Source organism: Thunnus maccoyii, chromosome 2 (genome assembly GCF_910596095.1).
Source record: "Thunnus maccoyii chromosome 2, fThuMac1.1, whole genome shotgun sequence".
NCBI classification, from domain to species: domain Eukaryota; kingdom Metazoa; phylum Chordata; class Actinopteri; order Scombriformes; family Scombridae; genus Thunnus; species Thunnus maccoyii.
Window position 1 is genome coordinate 20,699,311 of NC_056534.1, and position 19,745 is coordinate 20,719,055.

At 39.8% G+C, this 19,745-nt stretch overlaps 1 protein-coding gene across 1 annotated transcript; it reads left to right on the forward strand.

Moving 5' to 3' along the window:
* Positions 1 to 106: 106 nt before the first annotated feature.
* ndufs8a (NADH:ubiquinone oxidoreductase core subunit S8a) lies at positions 107 to 19,408 on the forward strand. The gene is made up of 8 exons (XM_042392310.1): positions 107 to 213; positions 1,780 to 1,835; positions 3,572 to 3,637; positions 3,771 to 3,860; positions 5,298 to 5,406; positions 7,476 to 7,539; positions 7,918 to 8,046; positions 18,745 to 19,408. Exons 2-8 carry the CDS (start codon positions 1,793 to 1,795, stop codon positions 18,874 to 18,876), a joined length of 633 nt encoding a protein of 210 aa, XP_042248244.1. The 5' UTR covers positions 107 to 213; positions 1,780 to 1,792; the 3' UTR covers positions 18,877 to 19,408.
* Positions 19,409 to 19,745: the final 337 nt, after the last annotated feature.

Below are 19,745 nucleotides of genomic sequence, written 5' to 3' on the forward strand. Positions count from 1 at the left end.
ACCTTTACGCTGGTTGCAACCCGCCATTAAACAAAAAAAAAAAAAAAAAAAAAAAAAGAAAAGAAGAAGAAGAAGAAGAAGAAGAAGAAAATTTGGCAGGCCGGGGTGTCTGCTGGTCTGACGTCATCATGGTGTGTAACTTCCGGTAGTCGCAGGGTCCGTTCTGCAAATCGTCCGCTGTTCTGGTTCAGAAGGCCAAATAGCGACATTTCGGTGAGTAGAAAATAATTAAAATTCCCAAAACCTTATTTTTTACCAAGTTCATTTACGTCGCGTCAAATAGTAGTTTTATTCTCGTTCATATCCAATCTTGAAAGCGTTATGGTTTCCTTAATTACCTCAAGCGACCAAAAGTCCTTGACAGTGGTGATCTAACCGGCTGCTAAAGAGAGCTAACTTAGCTTATCAATGCACCTTGATTTTCACAAATGAAACCCAAGGTCAGCTAACTTTTATTATGCACAGTACTGCTGACATATGTTGTGAAGTTCAGCGATCACAAGATTATTTAGCATGTGTGCTTTTAATGCTGACGTCGGTTAGCTGAACAATGTCATGCTGCCTAAGTGCTAGCGTTAGCACTTACATCAGGTTTAGTTAAGATGAAGAACTCAAATAATGATTTAACGTCAGAGGTCAAATGAAAGTTAGTATACTAGGCCTCAGTATGTGACCTTGCAATACAAAGTGATCTGAGACCAGCAGCTGTAGAGTCACGTAGCTTAACGAAAACGCTACTTCATCGTTCTAAACAGCTCATGGTGGTAATTCAGTGATCGATGTTTTTGTGGTGTGCAGCAAGTGCGACCTCAGAACCACTGCACCTGTACACCTACGTACCTTCACCAGGTCACAACTCCGCAAACACACACAAATGAATAAAGACAAAGACACCCAAGCAAAGAGACAAAGAGAGTACATTGCTAGAGACAAACAATCAAACAATCTCTGAATCACAAAATGAAAATGCTCAAGGGTGTGACATGTAAACTGATTTTATAAAGACTATTTCACGTCCTGAATAACAGCAGTTTTCTCCACCTGTGTGAATACCATTGTCAAATTACTGCTTTTGTTGTCCTTACTGTCCCTGAATAACACTTCATAGTCATGTCTAATGTGGATGGATGAGATTGCTTCATGGTGTACAATATGGTTGGGATGGGAGAAACAGTATATAGATGTGCACAGGTACTGTATACTTCTCTAGCTTATAAAATGAAACACGAATGGTGGCAGACACAGATGTCGTATCACTAGTTAATCTAGGTGGATCAAACTTTACCACAGTTTTCCTCAGACTGTGTTCGAGCTGAGTGTAAACAATATACATTAAATTGTATGCTTTACCTGCAGACTAAACACTTCCCAAATCAAAATTACATCAGAGTAATAACGATATGAGTCAAATGTTAAGACTGACAAGAACATTTTGTAAACGATCACACGTTATGAACGTTTGCGGTGTTTTGAAAAGGCGTTGGCACATTCACCTATTTTGTCTGCGTCTCCATCGTCAAGCACAGCCTCATGCACATGGGTAGTGGCAGTTAATTCAACGCCAGCTAAACTGAAACACTGGTACGTCACGTAAAATTAAAGCAATTGGGCTTGTATGGTAATGTAAAATGTAGCAATGTCAACGTTAAGCATCGATCAGAATCAAAATTGTACTGTATAGCTAATGCCAGATGACGGGGATTCTGTTGATGCAGTTGCATTGTCTTTGAACAGTACCTTATTATTATCGTCTGTGTGTCTTTGTGTGTGTGGTTGCAGCTTCAAAGACGTGATGGCTGCAAAACTGCGTTTACTTTACTCCGTGTCAAGGCCAGGTAAGACTTCTCAGCCTGATGAACAGAACCAATGTTGCACTTCCAAAAACATCTAAGGACAAAAAGATCAAGGCATTACTTCAGTTCTTGCTTCATGGTTAAAATTTGATGAATAACCACACTACCAAAGTTGAATTTATCGTCCATCCTCCTGTTGTTGTGGTATGTCTGCATCCTAGACTGATTTCATTCATTGTTTTGATTCTGTGTGTAGCAGAAGGGCCTGCTGGTATTTTGTTGTGGTCACAGTCATCACAAAGCTGTATGACACTTAATTGTGTGTTATTGTTTTTTTTTTTTGATGGTGAATGAATGTTGTTGGTTTTTAATTGATTCACAGAATTCTGACATTTAATTAACAAACAAGTCAGTCCTACCATTTTCTCTTTCTTTCTCTCTCCCTTTTATTCTGATCATGTCTGATAAACATGTTTCACTGTAGAGCTACCTATCAGCGTTCCAGCTGTGGTGCAACTCTGTATTGTCCAACAAGCACCAACCTCTCTTTTCTTTGGCATGGCGGTAGTTGCATAATGATTAAAAAATACATATAATCTGCAAATGACACAACAAAAATTTTAAAATCTCGAAACGCATACAATAGATGTGTCAATAACACAAGCCATTTCAGATTTAAAAATAATGGGCCTCATGCTTGAATGTTTTCGTATTTGTCTCTTATATTTGCTCTTGCACAAAGCAAAAATAAGAAAATCCTACATGGGATTCAACCAACTCTCAAAGCACTTTGCAACTTCAAGTCCCGCTTTCAGGAATCAGAAGACAAATGCACAACAAATTTAGGAAAGACAGTAGGAGACCCGAAACAATTAGAAAATATGAATTCAGCTAATATGTCATCAGAGCAGCTCGGCACTGTGAAAGAAAAAAGAGGGAACGCTTTGACTTGAGGACAGATGCTAAAAAACATCTCTCTAAAGCAAAGTGCTCTATGATGGGAGGTGGTCATGTGACAGTCAGAGATATTAGAGGAGAATATTATAGTCTACTTATATATATATATAGTATATACAGGTGATGTTACACTGTCAGCTGCAACACAACATGATACTGGACAGAGGCCTGCAGAGATACACAGAGGCAGCTGTCGCAGTGAGAGAAGTCCTAGAAAAAACTGAAATGTAGAAGTTGATGCGTCAAAATATGGCATTAAAAATCAGAAAATCATTTTAAATAAATTGGCAGCTATGATGATGAAAATATGGTAAACAGAATATAAATTTTGCATTAACTTTGTTTTACTTACATAATACATTTTTGTTAATTTCGCTATCATATTTAAACTCCAAATTAATTGAGATAAGGGCATTAAAATTGTAAGTCAAACAAGCGTTTCTACCCTGTGAAGAAAGGCAGAGAGGATCTATCCATGACACAAACGACAGGACTGGACCACTTGTAAATTTTGTTTGTATCTAAGAGAAAATTCTAAGTACGACAGAATTGATGAATGTCACAAATGCTTTTACGTGCATTTTAAGAACAAATCTGTTCGTACAAGTGTTTCTTGCATGAGGCCCATTGTCTGCCCCCAGCAGATGGTCAAACACTGAGAAGTTGTGTTTTTGTGATTATAGGTATTAAGCACACATCAGGTACCACTGCCGTACCCTTAAATGTATAGTGAATGGGACATATTCAGGTTTTGTATAATGGAGGTGTCCACTATAGTGATATTAATGGTAATGTATTTCTGAATTGATCTATACTTTCAGGCACTTTAGTGGCCAGCCAGAATCTAGTGAGGTCCTTCAGTTTGTCTGCACAAAGGGAAGGATTCAGTAAGTAGCACTCAGACATAAACGTTTCATTGAAGTGTATTGTTGTCATTGATGTGTCTCTTCTCAAACAAACTTACAAATACTCATGTATGTGATAAAACTTGTGTGTGTGTGTGTGTGTGTGTGTGTGTAGAGTATGTGAATGCCCAGGAGATCCCTACAGACATGAAGTCCATCACAGACAGAGCTGCTCAGACGCTGCTTTGGACAGAACTGTTCAGAGGTCAGCTCCGCTCACACATGGATCACTTTGCAGTAGAACAACACAGAAGAGATGTCACACTAAGTTTTTTTTCCAACCAAAAATTAATTATTTAATTCGTTTTTTCTTTTACAATCAGTCATGCCAAAAATAATGAACATGATTGCTTAGAGTAGGTGGCTTGCACTGACATCACTTTTTCATGTTTTTTTTGTTTTTTTCCTAGAGTGGAAATGTCGATGCACTCTTGCTGTGTGAAAGTAGTTTGATTACTCATACCCCTTTTCAACCAAGGCAGTTTGAGGACCAGTTTGGAGCCGGTGCCTAATGTTGAATCAGCTCTTCACGTTTCGACAACCAAAGAACTGGCTTTCAGCCAGGAAAACTGGTTCCATAGTGGCACCAACTCTTTGCTGGTCTAAAAAAAAGAACCGCTTATGACCAACCAAAACCAAAATGCATTGTGTCTCTTCAGACTGTGCAGAGATTGGCAGAGATTTTGACCCAGGCCAGAGCCATATAGAGGCGTTGGGCGATGTCTACAGAATTGGCATATGACAATGTCCACAGTGAAACATTGTGATGGACGATGATACATACTCTTATTGGCTTTTTACTCGTAAAGCTTTTATTGCACTTACAGTAATGTAAGGAGTGTAGTTGTCATCAACTCGAGTACTTCACGAGGTTCACTGTCTCCCCTCTGCTCCACTCAGAGAACACACATTCACACATGGAGCACTCAGCCCTGCCTACTGTGAAACAGAGGAGAGGAGAGAAACTTAATAGAGCCATGAATGACAGCAAAACGCAGTAGACACTATTTATTTGTTATTTACCTCATTTGTGTGCATTTGTTTCATTTCAGCTCATTGTGAGCGTCTACTGCATTTTGCTGTCATTTATGGTCATGGGCATACTTAATCGTTCATTTAGTAGCCAGTATGCACTACATACAAAAAAAATGGAAAACTAAAGAGTATAAAGCTGTGCTGTAGTCCGCTGTTGTTGTGCTTGAAGTTCTTTTTTCTGTTTTATGGTGGATGGCAACCAGCGTTACGGTGCATTACCGCCACCCACTAAATTGGAGTGTGAAGCGCTTGACATTGGCATTAGCATTGCTAGGAAACTGGTGGCATGTACAGTTATGTAACAACTTGGCTCTTAAGCCTGTGGAAAAGCAAGCCAGTTCTTAGAGGGTTTGCTGGTTGAACTAACTGCAAACCGGAACCAGCACCAGCACCAGCACAAGCCTAGCACTAGCACTGGGTTGCAGTTGGTGGAAAGGGGGTATCAGAGGTATTGCAAATGTCTAATGCCAAGTGGCATTGTATTTTCATGTCTGTGATGTCTGTTAAACTTCTTAAGTTATGACATGCTAACTGTCTGTTAATACGTGTCAGTTTAAAAATTGCTGTAAAATGCTGTCAAATATGTATGACTTTTTTGTGATGTCAGGTCTGGGCATGACAATGAGCTACCTGTTCAGAGAGCCTGCCACCATCAACTACCCTTTTGAGAAGGGACCTCTGTCACCTCGCTTCAGAGGAGAACATGCCCTGCGCAGGTGAGGAACACCTCTGAACTGTCTGTCGTTGTTGTCGTCATATGTGGGGGACATATGAAATACTCAAGACAGAGACTCATCGGCTAGACATTTCTCCGTTCTCTGGCTGAGATTGACACTAAAATGAGATTGCTGGTCCACCTTAAAAGTCAGTCCACCTTAAGCTAACGCGTTGTTGCTAACTTTGGGGCTAACCCCCTTCGATAGGTGTGCATTTTCTTTGTCTTGAGGAGCTGCAGCATTTATTAACTGACAAATAGTCTGTACTGTACATTTACTGCCAGATTGACAACTTACTGCTAAACTTTTCCTCTGCTCCACTCACGTTCACATCATGTTTCTGCCGCTCACCCTCTGTGCTTGCGCAACTACACGCGCACATTTACACACACATACCCACACACACACACGTGCTGCCTTATTCCCTAACGGAGCTACACTACTCTTGTACCTTTCACGTAGATGTCCTTTGAAGAACGAAGAGAGGGAGGATGACTTAAGAAAATCCACAATAACATAGGGTGCTGCACAGTGTGCGAGTGGAAATCATTAGTAGCTTGTTGATATTAATGATTGTCTGAAATTTTTTCAATGAATATAGGGGAAACACTGCTCTTTCCATTTTACTGCAGTAGACACTTTTATAGGTCCCGAATAAAAATGATCTCACTGAATTAAATATAAAAATTTGCTAATCAATATCAACCCTGAGTAAGATTTATTTTCCTTTAGTCCACTCAGTCAATAGGAAACCAAGGCAGCTCTGAGACAAAGGGTGAAATGAATACTTAACACAAAAATAAAATTGATTGCAAAGATAAACTGCTAAGTGCAAAACTCTAAATAACTTAAATTCATACTTCAAATAACAAAATCAAACAAACAATAGCTGCCTGCTACATTTAGCTGCAAAGTGCAAACAAGAAAATTGATCGAATTGGTCAAATTGATCACTATAAGCAGATGATTATTATAACCAATTTTGTTTCTTTTTCTTAATTTCTCATGCAGAGAACTATCTAATTGACATTTGTATATTTATTACATGAATCTAATGTAATGAAATGAGCAGTTTCACTGTTTACTGAGTTTTGACTGTTTCAAAATACAGAACAGCTGTTTAAACGCTGTTGTTTCGCTGCTGCATCTTGTTGGCTCGTTTTTGGCATTTTGTCATAAGCTTCAAGGAGACGACGTTTGTCACTGAGATAAAATGACTTTCTCATTCCCGTCCTCAGGTAACCAGCTGGCAGGCTGAGGAGTTGTGCGTTAAGCTGCGGGGAGGAGGAGGAAGCTGGTGAATCAGATCAATAAAAAGTTATTTTCTGATTAATTCACAGCAGTCACAAATAAATAAGCCCACAACTGCACAAACCTGCGGAAGTGCGCTGCACTGCCTGATAATGGCATTAGTCTTGTCAAGCTCCTTGTTCCCTTCGAGATAATAAAATCCAAAATATGTCCAAAGGATTGCCTTCATTGCGGATGGGGCAGGTTGTATTTGCTCCATTGCTCGCAGTCTTTCCATGACACAGACTTCACTTCCTTCCTGCCCCCGGAGTTGGGTCCGGGCGAAAACCGACGCGGCGTCATTGCGCCATCTATGGGATTGAGTGAGCTAACTCATGTCAGGAAAAAATGGAAAACAGGGTCTGGCAAGACTGAAAAATGTGAATCGCTTCTTGGAATTTCTGAATCGATTCTGAATTGGCAGAGAGAATCACGATTCTTATGTGAATCGATTTTTTTTTTTGCGCACCCCTGCTATCTGTACACTGAACAACAGTCACATACTGTTAATCACAAGTGAATCTACTGACTTTGTGTGGAAATGTCGTGGAAATCTCAGTTTAAAGCAGTGTTTTGTCTGAAGTGGAAGCCAAATAGATCTTTTATGTGCATTCACTCACTGCTGCTTTTTCTTATCCCTAGGAGTGGACATGAGTTCAGAGTTCATCTGATGATGTTGCTCAAAGCTAAAAATGATTTTACAATGACAAAGGAGGTTGTTTCAGTCATAGCACTTTAAATCAAACCTCAACATATTCTCTGTAATGCTGCTACTCCAGGTATCCTTCAGGAGAGGAGCGTTGCATCGCCTGCAAGTTGTGTGAAGCTATCTGTCCAGCCCAGGTAAATGCACACATGCGTGCGCACACACACACACACTTGTGTTTCCTTCTTTTCAGAGAACATTACATTGACTTAAACAACATTGACTATTAAAACTAAAAAGGATGTCCACTAGATGTGGCTTTGTTGCATCATGTCTGCTCTAATATGAACAAGACAAAACACCTGGCTGTATGTTTGTTTCAAGCATAATTAATTATGAACTGTATGATAAAATATTCATTAATGTGAATTAATGCAGATATTTATACTGAGTTATAATAGCAGTGTAGAGAAAAGAGTGAGATGCAGTTGTCACTCTGCATCATATGGATGGTGTCAGTTATATCAGCTTAGAGTCACATTATTATATGAGGTCACTGATTTGTGTGTGTTCAGGCCATCAGCATCGAAGCAGAGACTCGTACTGATGGCAGCAGGAGGACGACTCGCTACGACATTGACATGACCAAATGCATCTACTGCGGCTTCTGTCAGGAGGCGTGTCCTGTGGACGCTATCGTAGAGGTGCGTGTGCATTATCCCCTGTTACATACAGCACAGTGAGTCTGAAAGGCCTCCAAATTTTTGGACAAACAGCAAATTCAGTTTTTGATGTCAAATGTCAGTGTTGTGGTCGAGTCACTAAGTCTGGAGTCTCGAGTCCCCAGTGTTCGAGTCCGAGTCAAGTCCCCATTACCTGAGTCCGAGTCATTATGGTTGAGTCTGAGTCAAGTTCCAACATTGTGTGTGTGTGTGTGTGTGTGTGTGTGTGTGTGTGTGTGTGTGTGTGTGTGTGTGTGTGTGTGTGTGTGTGTGGCTACACTGTGCAGCAGCTGCTGCTGTGTGTGACGTGAACCATAGTGTGGCTATGTGAAAATTTGACTGGCAAAAAATTGGATATATATTACTTCTTTATCAGTTAACAAGTTGGAGTACTCGTCTTCAACTTCCGAATCCAGTCAATGCTCGAGTTCGAGTCATCAGTGCGTGAATCCGAGTCAAGTCACGAGTCCTGAAAATCAGGACTCGAGTACTACAACACTGTCACATGTCATCTGATTGTTGGTAAGTTGTTTAAACAGTCACATTTTCTCCAACTGACTTCCACTTTTGAAACTATATGGCAGTCAATGATGTGACACATCAAGCAGTCTAGTCCAAACAATGTGGGCAGATGTATGGACACCTCGCAGCAGTGAAAGGCAGTTTGAATACAGGATGTGCTTTCCAATCTGCTACTATATTTAAAAGATGAGCTGTAAGTAACTCAGTTTAAAAGTGGTCAGTGAACACACATGTGTTTTACTCACTGTTTCAACATGGTCTTGTGTTTCAACCTCCCACACAAATGGAATACCAGGGGTTGCCCAGCAGATGTCGCCACTTTGTCTCATCAAATACTTCAAAACAATGAACAATGCAATTGAGAATTGACCAGGAGCTAATTAAGAGTCTGTCAGTGTAGTAAAATGTCTCTGTGTTAGAAGTCCCGTTGTAGTCAGAGTAGACGCATGGTTGTGCAAACAATGTCTCTTTCATCTCTGATGTAATTATTACACAAAGAAAACCTATAAATATCACTATTACACATTATGTAGACTCTGTACATTTGTAGGAACGCAGGGTTTTCCCTAGGTTTCTGTAGGGCATCTGCAGATTGATCATATCGAGTAAGGAGGTGCTAACTGAGGGTAAAACTTCCTTAAGCAGCCTAGTTGGGATGGGGTCTAAGACACGGGTTGATGGTTTAGATGAACAAATCATTGAAGTTAGTTCTGGAAAGTCGACTGGAGAAAAACAGTCTAAATATATGTAAGGTTTTACAGCTGTTTCTAATGTTCCTGTGTTTGGGGATAAATCAATGCCTGTTGAGGGAAAAAAATAAGACTGACAGATGAAGTCAAATAAATAGTTTTATACAAATATTATAGTGACGTCTAGTGGTCAAACAGAAGAGCTACAGAAAATAATAAAATAGGTCAAGTACCATATGAGTATGTTGTCAAGTTTCAGCTCTTTTAAGACCCTGCACAGCCACACAGCTATTAAACTCAATTCTTTTTGACTATGCATGTGAAACTAATTAAGTCTAAATCTGTGCTGCGTCTCTAAAATATCTCTGAACCATGAGCAATAAGTAAATGAGCGTACCATTAAGACTTAAACAGATACATGTAAATAGTATCAGCAGTGTTAGCATATAGTTAAAGATAGCATTAAAACAAAAAACAAGAAAGTAACAAGCATTACTTTCTGAGAAAAACAGCAGGACTGCACTCCAAACTGGAAGCTAGTCATTAAGGTTTCAAATTATCAGCAATATATGCAATATACTGTAAGGCAGACTGGAAGCCTTTCTCCCCTACTATAAAACACAAAGTATTGGTGGAAATGAATGCTTGGGGCTGAGTGATGGCTACCAGTACCATCTCCCCTACCGCTTTACACAGTGAGGATTTCAGGAGAAATGGGGACCTGCTGTGCTCCACTCACCAATAAGCACAACACCACTGCCTAGTAGTAGGTATATGCAATGTCATCATTAACAAATTAAACCTGCCAACAAAAGAATTCTTCAAGTCAAAGTCATGTCAAAAATTTCACAATGTCCTAGATTCTGCCTCAGATCTAATGCCCCTTTAGAGGCCAAATCAGTCATTGTTTGACCACACACTGTACTGTACAACCACAACATGTGTTTTCCATCATTCTGTATGATTAGGCCTGTGCTTTACCTTTTTATATATAAATTTTGCCGTTCTCTCCTTGAGAGATGCAAATTTCTGAATGACTCTGGTTAAAATCAGGGATGTCATGGACAAGTTTGTTCTCCATAAAGAGCATGTCCAATGCATTGAGATGATTCTGTGATATTGTGTTCCTGAAGAAGGTCTTGACTCTCCTCAGTGTGGAGAAGAAGATTCAGCTGAAGTCATAGAAGTTGTGATGAGGATTGTCAGCAGAGCCACAGTCTCTGAGAAGGAGTCCTGAAAATTGTTCCCCCTGAACAGCCGACAGCACAACAGCACCAATGCAGTTCTTGAACTTATTGCTGTAGATTAGAGACAGTTTAGTTTTCAGCTTGCTCTTGTTCAGCATTGAGTAAAGCCTCCATGGTGGTGTTCAGTGCTGCATCAGGGAAGTGGCTGGTGTACTGTTGGAATTTGTCTCCCTGTGGCACTATAGAAATGATCAGGTGCTTGGTGAAGGAGAACCTTTCTTTTGCATGGCCCAAGATAGTGTCACAAGTGACACAAAAGTGAATGCACCAATTTAATACAATATGGAGATGGATATAAATCAGCTTTACAATATATATGATATAATAATGATAATAATAATACAATAATATATGAAAACTATTTTACCAATGTATGCTGTTATTTGATAGGGACAATGCAAATTAACATAGCGCCACTATAAAACTAGATTAATATATAGGGCCTACTCTAAGGCATGTTGCCCATTTTTCTGCACAATACAACACTACTATGATTAAAAATATTGTAAAAGACCAACACCACACATTTAGCTTCTATCTCACCTCTGTAGCTACCCTCTGAAGATCACACAGGCCCAGTGTGCAGTGTTTCATGGCCAGCTGCTGCTGAGATACACTGCCGCTTTGTTCTCCACAGAGAGTAGGGAGGGAATCTCTGAAGCAGTGGACATAGTGTGCATTCACATACACATCTTGCACCTTCTTCTGCATACCACCAGTGGCTTCTTTCATGACATTTGCACCATCATATGCCTGGGAAATGAGCTTGCTCTTCTGGTAGCTCAACCTATCCAGAAGTGCTGTGGCAAGTCTACACTCCTGATTTCCCATTCCTCGCACAAGAGAACTTTGTATGTATGTTTGTATGTATGTGTATGTTTAAGACATAGTGCAGGATGTCTCAGGCACATTTTGAACGGGCACTACAGTTCATCCAATAGACTTCTGCTCAACTCAAAATTGTAGTCTCCAGATATTCTGCGTGTGAGGCGTTTATGGAAGATGAGTAAATTATAGCGTCTACTGATAGCCTGTGTTTGAGGCATTTAGGGGACATCTGTAAATTGTAGTTTCTACCAATAGTCTGCATCTCAGACGTTTAGGGAGCATTGGTAAATTTTAGCGTCTACTGATAGTCTGCATGAGAGGCATTTAGGGGGCACAACTCCCTCTAGGTATTGAGAAATTGACCTGTTCCGAACGGGCACTGCACTAGTGAATTTGAATTTGAACTTTACCATCAGTGAACTTTAAAATTGCCACAGGCTGCAAAGAAACTTTTGTTAAGACATTTAAATGAGCATTTGGCTGCATGTGTGTATACTTACATCCATATCAAAACACTTCCACCTCCACCTGCTCCACTCTGAACTGCTGGACCTGCTGCTCCATTCTCTCTCTCTCTTTCTCGTTCTCTTTCTTTTCTTCTCCTTTTCGTTTCCCATGGACATATTTATTGTCTCCTAACGTACTAAAATCTAGATCCTAAATACTGTTAATTAGAGTCTGACTGATACATCTGTGGGGTTGATTTTATTGGCCAATTTAAGCTAATTGGAGATAAATTGATATCGTAGTCTATGACGGCCGTTAAGTAACAAAAAATTAAAGTAATGTAAAGCCAAAGAGAGGTGTTTTGAGCTATGCTGGCAACACACTAATCTCCACAGTAATCTCAGTGAGTTCACTGATTGCATCACAGCTCAGCTGACCGCTGCAAAACAGAGCGGAATCAGTGCTTGTGCCACTGTTTCGTATCTCATGATAAGGTGCTCATTTGAAAGTGAAATACATTGAGTTGAATGATAATCAGGGTTCCTATGCAGTATGGCATTTGATTTTAGTAATTTCCAGGTCTGGATAAGTATTGAAAAAAGAAAAAAAGTATGGAGTATGGAAAAATATTTGTGTTTCCAGACTCTTGACCTTATTCTGTTTTCTGTGTTTCTTGAATATAAAATTCAGAATTTCTAAGAATAAATATTACTCTTATAATAACTTTTTTCAATTCATTCATGGTTTGAATTTATAAAACAGACTAAAAGCATGGGGGGAACAATAAAACAATATTATTTATTCAATATGTTAATGGAAAATAATACAAGTATAGGTTGCATTGGTTAGTTTACTACTTCTTTGGGCAGAGATGTTTGACAGTAGAATGTCATCCAGCCTTCTGCGCAGGAGTGTGGACTGAATGGTCAAAGTGGATTCCGAAGGCTGGCTTGACAATTCCAAATATAAAGCCTAGTTGGCTAAGGATTCCAAATGGGAAAAGATAGCTAGATGCAAACTTTGTGTAACATTTCCAACATGGGGGAGGTGGAAACTGTAAGCCATATGCAAGGGCAAAAGCACTGTCGTCTTGTCACAGCATCCTCTGCACCCAGAGTCACAACGTTTTTGGCACAAACCAACGTGAGACTAAGACCGACCATAAGTGTTGAACACGCTGTTGGGATGGGCAGTAGTGCGTTTGGTTATTAGCAAAAATTCAAAATTATCATAGATAATTATGAATTATGAAAATAAGATATTGTTAACCTTAATCAATAATTCGGGCACCAACTTTTGGATCTGTGAGGAACATAGTTGATTATTTGCAATAATTATCAATTATCAAAGATGATTAACTAATTATAACAATTAATAGAATTATTAATATGAATTGAACAAATACGGGGCACCACCTGGAAACCGGGACCAATAACCAAACCAGGTAGTCTCAAAAATGGGAGTTCACCTAGAATGTTAATATCTGAGAGATATCAACACTCTAGGGTGATCAAAGAAGGGTGAATTCGAGCTCTGACTCCTTCAATCAGCCACTTTTCACAATGTTACACACAATAATGACAAAAGAACTTCTCTTTAAAGATATAACAGTGTTAATTAAACTTAGCAAAATTAACAAAGTTAACAAATGCTTCATTCAATAAACAACTATCCTAAAATCTAATCCTACCGAACAAAACACAAACAGCTATATACAGGGTTGGACGTGTGTGTGTGTGTGTGTGTGTGTGTGTGTGTGTGTGTGTGTGTGTGTGTGTGTGACAAGATGGCGACGGGGCCTGACGTGACGACGTCGTCGGTCTGTGACGCGGACGTGACTATGGGAGGAAGTCACATTGCGGGAGAACCGGATGGCAGAAGTATGGCGGATAAGGAAAGACAAAGCAAAGCTTTGTGACCATCAGATGTGCAAAAAGACGTTGGTATGTGTGTGTGTGTGTGTGCGCGCGTGTGTGTGTTAGTCAGAAGAGAGAGGGAAGAAGGAAAGAAAGCGATCGTGAGAGGAAGAGAAGCGGTTCCTTTGTCTACAGACAGTGCGCGTACGGCAGTCTGTGACGCACGTTTTCTGGTTTCTGATCAACAAAGCCACTTACTTTCTCCCTCACGATGGCACAAATACAGCAGTAGTCCCGAGCGGGACAAACACAAAACAGTCTAGCGTGGTGAACACAACTAAACAGGCAGCAAACTTAAAATACTCCTCAGTAAAACAGAGAAAAGTCTCGTCTCGTCCAGCGAGGGGAGTCTTTGATGAGGGGAAAACACATGCGTGGGGTACCACCTTAAGTCAAGCTGAGTCAGAGGAACAGAAGTTACCCCTAGCTCAGTGACATGGGAAAGGCGTGTGCTTCAGGGCACGTTCAATTTTTAAAGGGGCGGTGATGTCATGGAAATGGAGTTTGCAATGGACTCCCATTGTTTGTAAGCAGCATTTTGGCGCTATTCCTTTGTCTCGAGGGAAACATAGGAAAAAGCACCTTGTGGTCAGGCCCAATAGGTTACATGTAGGCCTTCTCTGTGTGACCTCATGGTTTGAGGCCCAACAACGCCAACGTTTCATTTACATAATAAACACCTAGCTATTTATGCTCAGATGTCAAATATGAATATAGTTTGAAATGGATAATAAACCATGCCCCCTCATTTAACCCAACAACAATGAAATGTATCTTTTATTCTGTTTCTCATGCACACTCAAATGTTATTATGCTGTGTTGAACTGACCACTTTTAACTGATCGGGTAGGCTATGATGAGAGCACCACTCTGTTACTTTTCTTCCTGTTTATAGAATGTTATTCAGCTGGACAAATAATGTAGGCTAATGTTGATACTTTTTGTAGATTTAGATGTATTGTCAATGTCAACAGTTAGGCAAGTCATCATATTTTGTAAACTTGTAACTTGTTAAGGAGCCACAGTATTGAGATGGAGGAAACAAACCTGGCAAATACAAATAAATATGACAAATAAAATGAAAACTAGAAGAGAAAAAGTTGTTTTGGGTAAACTGACCCTTTAAATGGACCTACAGGCAAGAGGTCCAGGTGTATCTGAGGAACTAGAAAGTTCACCTCCATCAAAAATCAACCATCAAGTCCCAAAACACAGTAACACTGAAGGTCTGGTCTGTGCGTAATGATGGACCTATCTGTCCAATCAAGCAACAACATATGGTACAATAAAATGTTATTTCTGTAATGACTTACTTAAAGCTATAATATGTAACTATTCCACAGTAAAATGTCTAAAAACCACTAAATCTGTCATGTATTTTGTTGAATTGTGTACTGACATTATCCCAAATGTTTCCAACAATTTTCAAACCCAGAGAAATCTGTAATTTTAATCAAGGAAATGGTCTGTTTCCTTTGGTTGCCTGTCAGTGGCGTCATACCACCTCTACCAAAGAGTATATGCGCACAAGATGCATGCTTTAGCGTGTTTTTTTTCTTTTTGTGGTTGTCCACCACAGTGGCGTCTAGCAAAGAGCATATGCATACAAGATAACAGCGTTGTGGTTGTCCGCCAGAATTTGTCTGAATGAATTGTCTTGTTCAGTATCAAAACACATTTTTACGATAAACTTTTTAGATCTTGGTCGTTTTTACTGTATCTTTTAACCAGATGAAGGATTTTAGCCATCAGATATCTGGATCTGAAGTTATCAGAGAAACAAGCTGAACAAACCTTAGCAGCAGCCCCTTCCGGATGTCCTGTGCTCACCCAACAGCATCAGAGAAACACAGTTTTTTTTCTTGAAACTGCTTTATTCAGTGTTTTTACCAGTTTTAATCCCCATGTTTGTTTTGGAGAGGAGGAGACCTTTGCAGATAATTCGGCTCCAGGTAAAAACCTGCCGAACGTCTGTATCTTAAGTTGTCAGAGATACCTGTTTTAATCACCAGATCTGTTTGTTCTGGGAGGAGGAGACCTCTGCGGATGATTCGGCTTCTGGTAAAAAATATCCTGAACAATGAACACTGAAGTAATCCTAACCCGGAGAAGCTGGTTGTTTAACAATAGACAACAATTCCCATGATCCCACACTACTTTACAACATTATCAAACTCCGTCTTTTATTGCTTTGATTGAGAGACCCGTGGCAGAAATGACATATTGTGTGTTTAAACGATTAAATATGGAAGCATTTCTATATGCGCAGTAATGCCACTGTAGCAGATATTTTCAGGCATACTAGCAAGCAGAACTGCAACAGAGATTTTGCTGAATCTGAGTTTTGGACTTACCTTGAAATAAAATTTTTGGTAGCTCTGGTGGTGATGGAGCTCAGGATTCATCCTGAGAAGGGCTGCTTTATTCCAACCTATTTTACTGTATAAAGTTAAAATCTGTGTTACAGCAGACCTGTCAGATGTGTAGAAGAAACACAGAACATTAACTACTGTTAGATTGTGAGTGGTGATGCTTTCGGCATGTAGGGAGATTAAAATAATTAATGACGTTACCGCCTCTGTGTCTGATGTGTAAATGCATACAGTGCCACTTAATTTGGAGATGCTCTGTTAGCTGCTTTGTGATGCTTCAGGTATTTAGGCTTATCTCAAATGAAAGAATCCTACAGCTAGTTGTGGTCAACAAAGAGAACATCAGTAGGAATAGTAATGTTTCTACAAAATCCCAGATTACTTTCAATGACACGTGAACAACATTATTGATAATATTCAGTCATCAACCTAACAGGTTACAGACCTGTCTGAGTCACATTAATAGTTGTATTTTGACAGACATTTTAATAAGCTATAGATATGAAATACTAGAGAGAAGTAAAAGAAGCAAAAGTCAACATAAGCTACATGAAGGTTGATTTGGGATTTTGTGTGCACACCTCTGCTAAATAAAAAGATGTGTAAATTGTGGTGCTCTGCAATTTTTATAACTAGTGCAGTGCCTGTTCAAAACGTGGCTGTTTGGAACAGGCCACTTGCTTATTATTTCTCAAGAACTGCATATATATTTATCAATTGACAAATGTATCAATTAAAATGATAAGGATTTAAGAAACAAGATGGTTTTAATCCAGGTAAAACTTCACTAGTGAGAATAAACTGAAGTTGAACTGTAGAAGCAGTTTATGGCCTTCCATTAGTTGATTCTGCTGCCAATCAAATGCGTCTGCGCTCCTTTTGGCTAGTTTTACTGCCTCTGCCTCTATTTTTTTCTCCTGTGTGCACTCATTCTTCTCTCTAGGGTAGTTTAACTGAGAAGGGCGCGTGCCTTTGTCCCGCTCAGCAAGTCAGAGCCCAGAAGCCCTGCCCCACAGTGATGTGACGGTGTTTATATCAAACAGCCCCCACTGCACTCAGACTCTGAGCTGAGCAGCTCGCTGTTTGCTTGTTTATTCAAAGTTGATTAATATTGAACATGTCGAGTAACCAAATTGCACCAACTTCAAGACTGCACTCCCTTTTGTCCCCAGCAATGCACCCGCCAAGTGTGAAGTAGATCTGATGAAAGGTTCTCGAGATATGTGAAGGACAAACATACAGACAGAGATTCTTTACTTTATATAGAGAGATGGACCAATCTCAGTGCTGAAATGTAGAGAAAAGGCTGAAACATAGCAGGCAGTGGCAGAAACTGCTCAAGTAATGACTGGTCGCTTGCATACATCTTTTTTCCCCTTCCTCTGAAGCTCCAAGTAAAGTTACACTATGATACATTAATATACAAGTTTTTAAGGACCGAACTTATCCAAAGTCTGAATGTTTGGCCCAAACGACGCCACTGGAGTCAATTATGATTGCTCGCTGCCATAAGTGCAACAAAATCCGCCAGAAGTAGACACAGATGGTATAAGCTTGTTATGCTAACAGCAAACACATTGAAACAAGTAAATGACAGAGAAAGCTGATGTAGTTTGTCTTTGTTGTTTGTCTTGTTTCTGCAGTGGTGTTTACTCTGTCACTATATTAGTTTACTGCAGTAAACTGTGTTTTTAATCTGTTGACATAACTAGTAAATCATTGTAAGTAAATCAAAACTTAGTTTAAACCAGTATTTACTATATAATTACTTTTTTCTATGAGAGAACCCTTGCTTACTAGCCAATTTTATTTAACATCAGTAATAATAATAATTATTCCAGTGAAGTTTACTGTTACATTTGCTGTTAGTTATCTTTTGGATATTAACACATAACAGCCCACTGAGACAAATCTCTGTGTTCCTACCCCTGCAGTGGGTGCTGGAAATACATTTTTGCATTGATCATTTTTCTACTTGAGGAACTTAACTATGCTGTAACTTGGAGTTTTCCGACTTCATAGAACCTGTAAAGTTTTAGTTCTAGGTTCTGCTTTGTGTTTCCACTGTGTTTTTCAAAGCAGGGGCTGTGTTCACCAAAAAATCTTATCTTGCAGCTTTTGTCCTCCTAAACAGCACTAAAAGTTCCCAAGTTTCCTCTTCCTTTCAGTGCTTATTTAAACACATCCTGTGTTGTACTGTAGTTTTAGCTGTGTTGCTAATGAACTGTTGGGTTCCATTTACCCAGAATATCTGAAACTGGCATCACCAAATTTAGTTCCAGGAAGTTGCCCCCAAAGCAGGGAAAGAACAGTGGAAACAAAAGCAGAAGCTGTGACAGTTCGAGCTTGTTAAGTTCCTGTTGTGGAAAGGCTCTAATGGTGGTCTACCTGGATAGACAGTGAACCAGCTTTGTGACACCTGAAAAGCTGGCTAACATGAATCAGGCCGATGCCGGCTTCAGTGTCTCTTGCCTGTGAGGCCTGCCGTTGTTTTTCTTTGCTGATGATTCAGTCTCCACATTGAAATAATGATTTGAATATAAAATAACTGCAACTTTAATGTGATGACTCTTACTTCTGTCCCCTTTGTCTTATTTATTTCTATATCTGATCCCTCTCCTCTGTCTTACATTCCTCTTTCTGTTCTGTCTTTCTTCAGGGTCCCAACTTCGAGTTCTCCACTGAAACCCATGAGGAACTGCTCTACAACAAGGAGAAGCTCCTCAACAACGGAGACAAGTGGGAAGCAGAGATAGCTGCCAACATACAAGCTGATTACCTCTACCGATAGACACACACACACACAAGCATAACCTCTCTGACACACATACGTCCACAATGTACATACTGTAAGAAGACAGCCTCAGCTGTGATGGATGTGCTTCAGGGTTGAATTTATCTTTTATTTAAAACAACACCAACAACACATTTCTTCCAGTGTCAGTGTTCTCCCCTTCTGATATGATGAATATACTTTGATAACTTTATGATTTTTACCATGTCAATGTTTGGGTTACATATTCATTGTAGAATGATGAATACTACACTGGCTTTCTGTGATTAATGTAGTAGACTTCAGCTGTCACAGCATGGTCCAGGCTATGACAATCCAGTGAGGAGAATGTGGTTTGTTTCTGCACTGGAGAGTCAGACATGCTGTGACAGTATGGGTTGATACACAATGATAGCAGATTACAGACATAATCCTGGATTGATTCTGATGTACCACACAAGTATACATGGTTGTGTTTCTTTGTAGTTGTTATCCTGCTTTGATGCTGTTTCCACCCTGAGTCAAATACAATTCTGGGAGAAACACTAAATGTGTTGAGTGTCAAAGTTCATTCTTGAGCTTAGAAATAGTAGTAGACAGAAAAAAATGGCAACAGGAAACCAAACAGCATCACACGCTCGGGCAAGGCAAACTGAGCAGATGTGGTTGAAAGCCCTGGAAAAGTCTAGTTAGTGGAAGGTACTCACTCACGTTACTCAACCTGTTCCAACAAATGTCAGTTAGTTAAGTGTGTGTGTGTGTGTGCGCGTGCGTGTGTGTGTGTGTGTGTGCGCGCGCGTGCGTGCGTGCGTGCGCGCGTGTGTGCGTGCGTGCGCGCGTTTCGTACATGCAGTAAATGCTTTGTAAATGTCCTTTGGACTTGATTG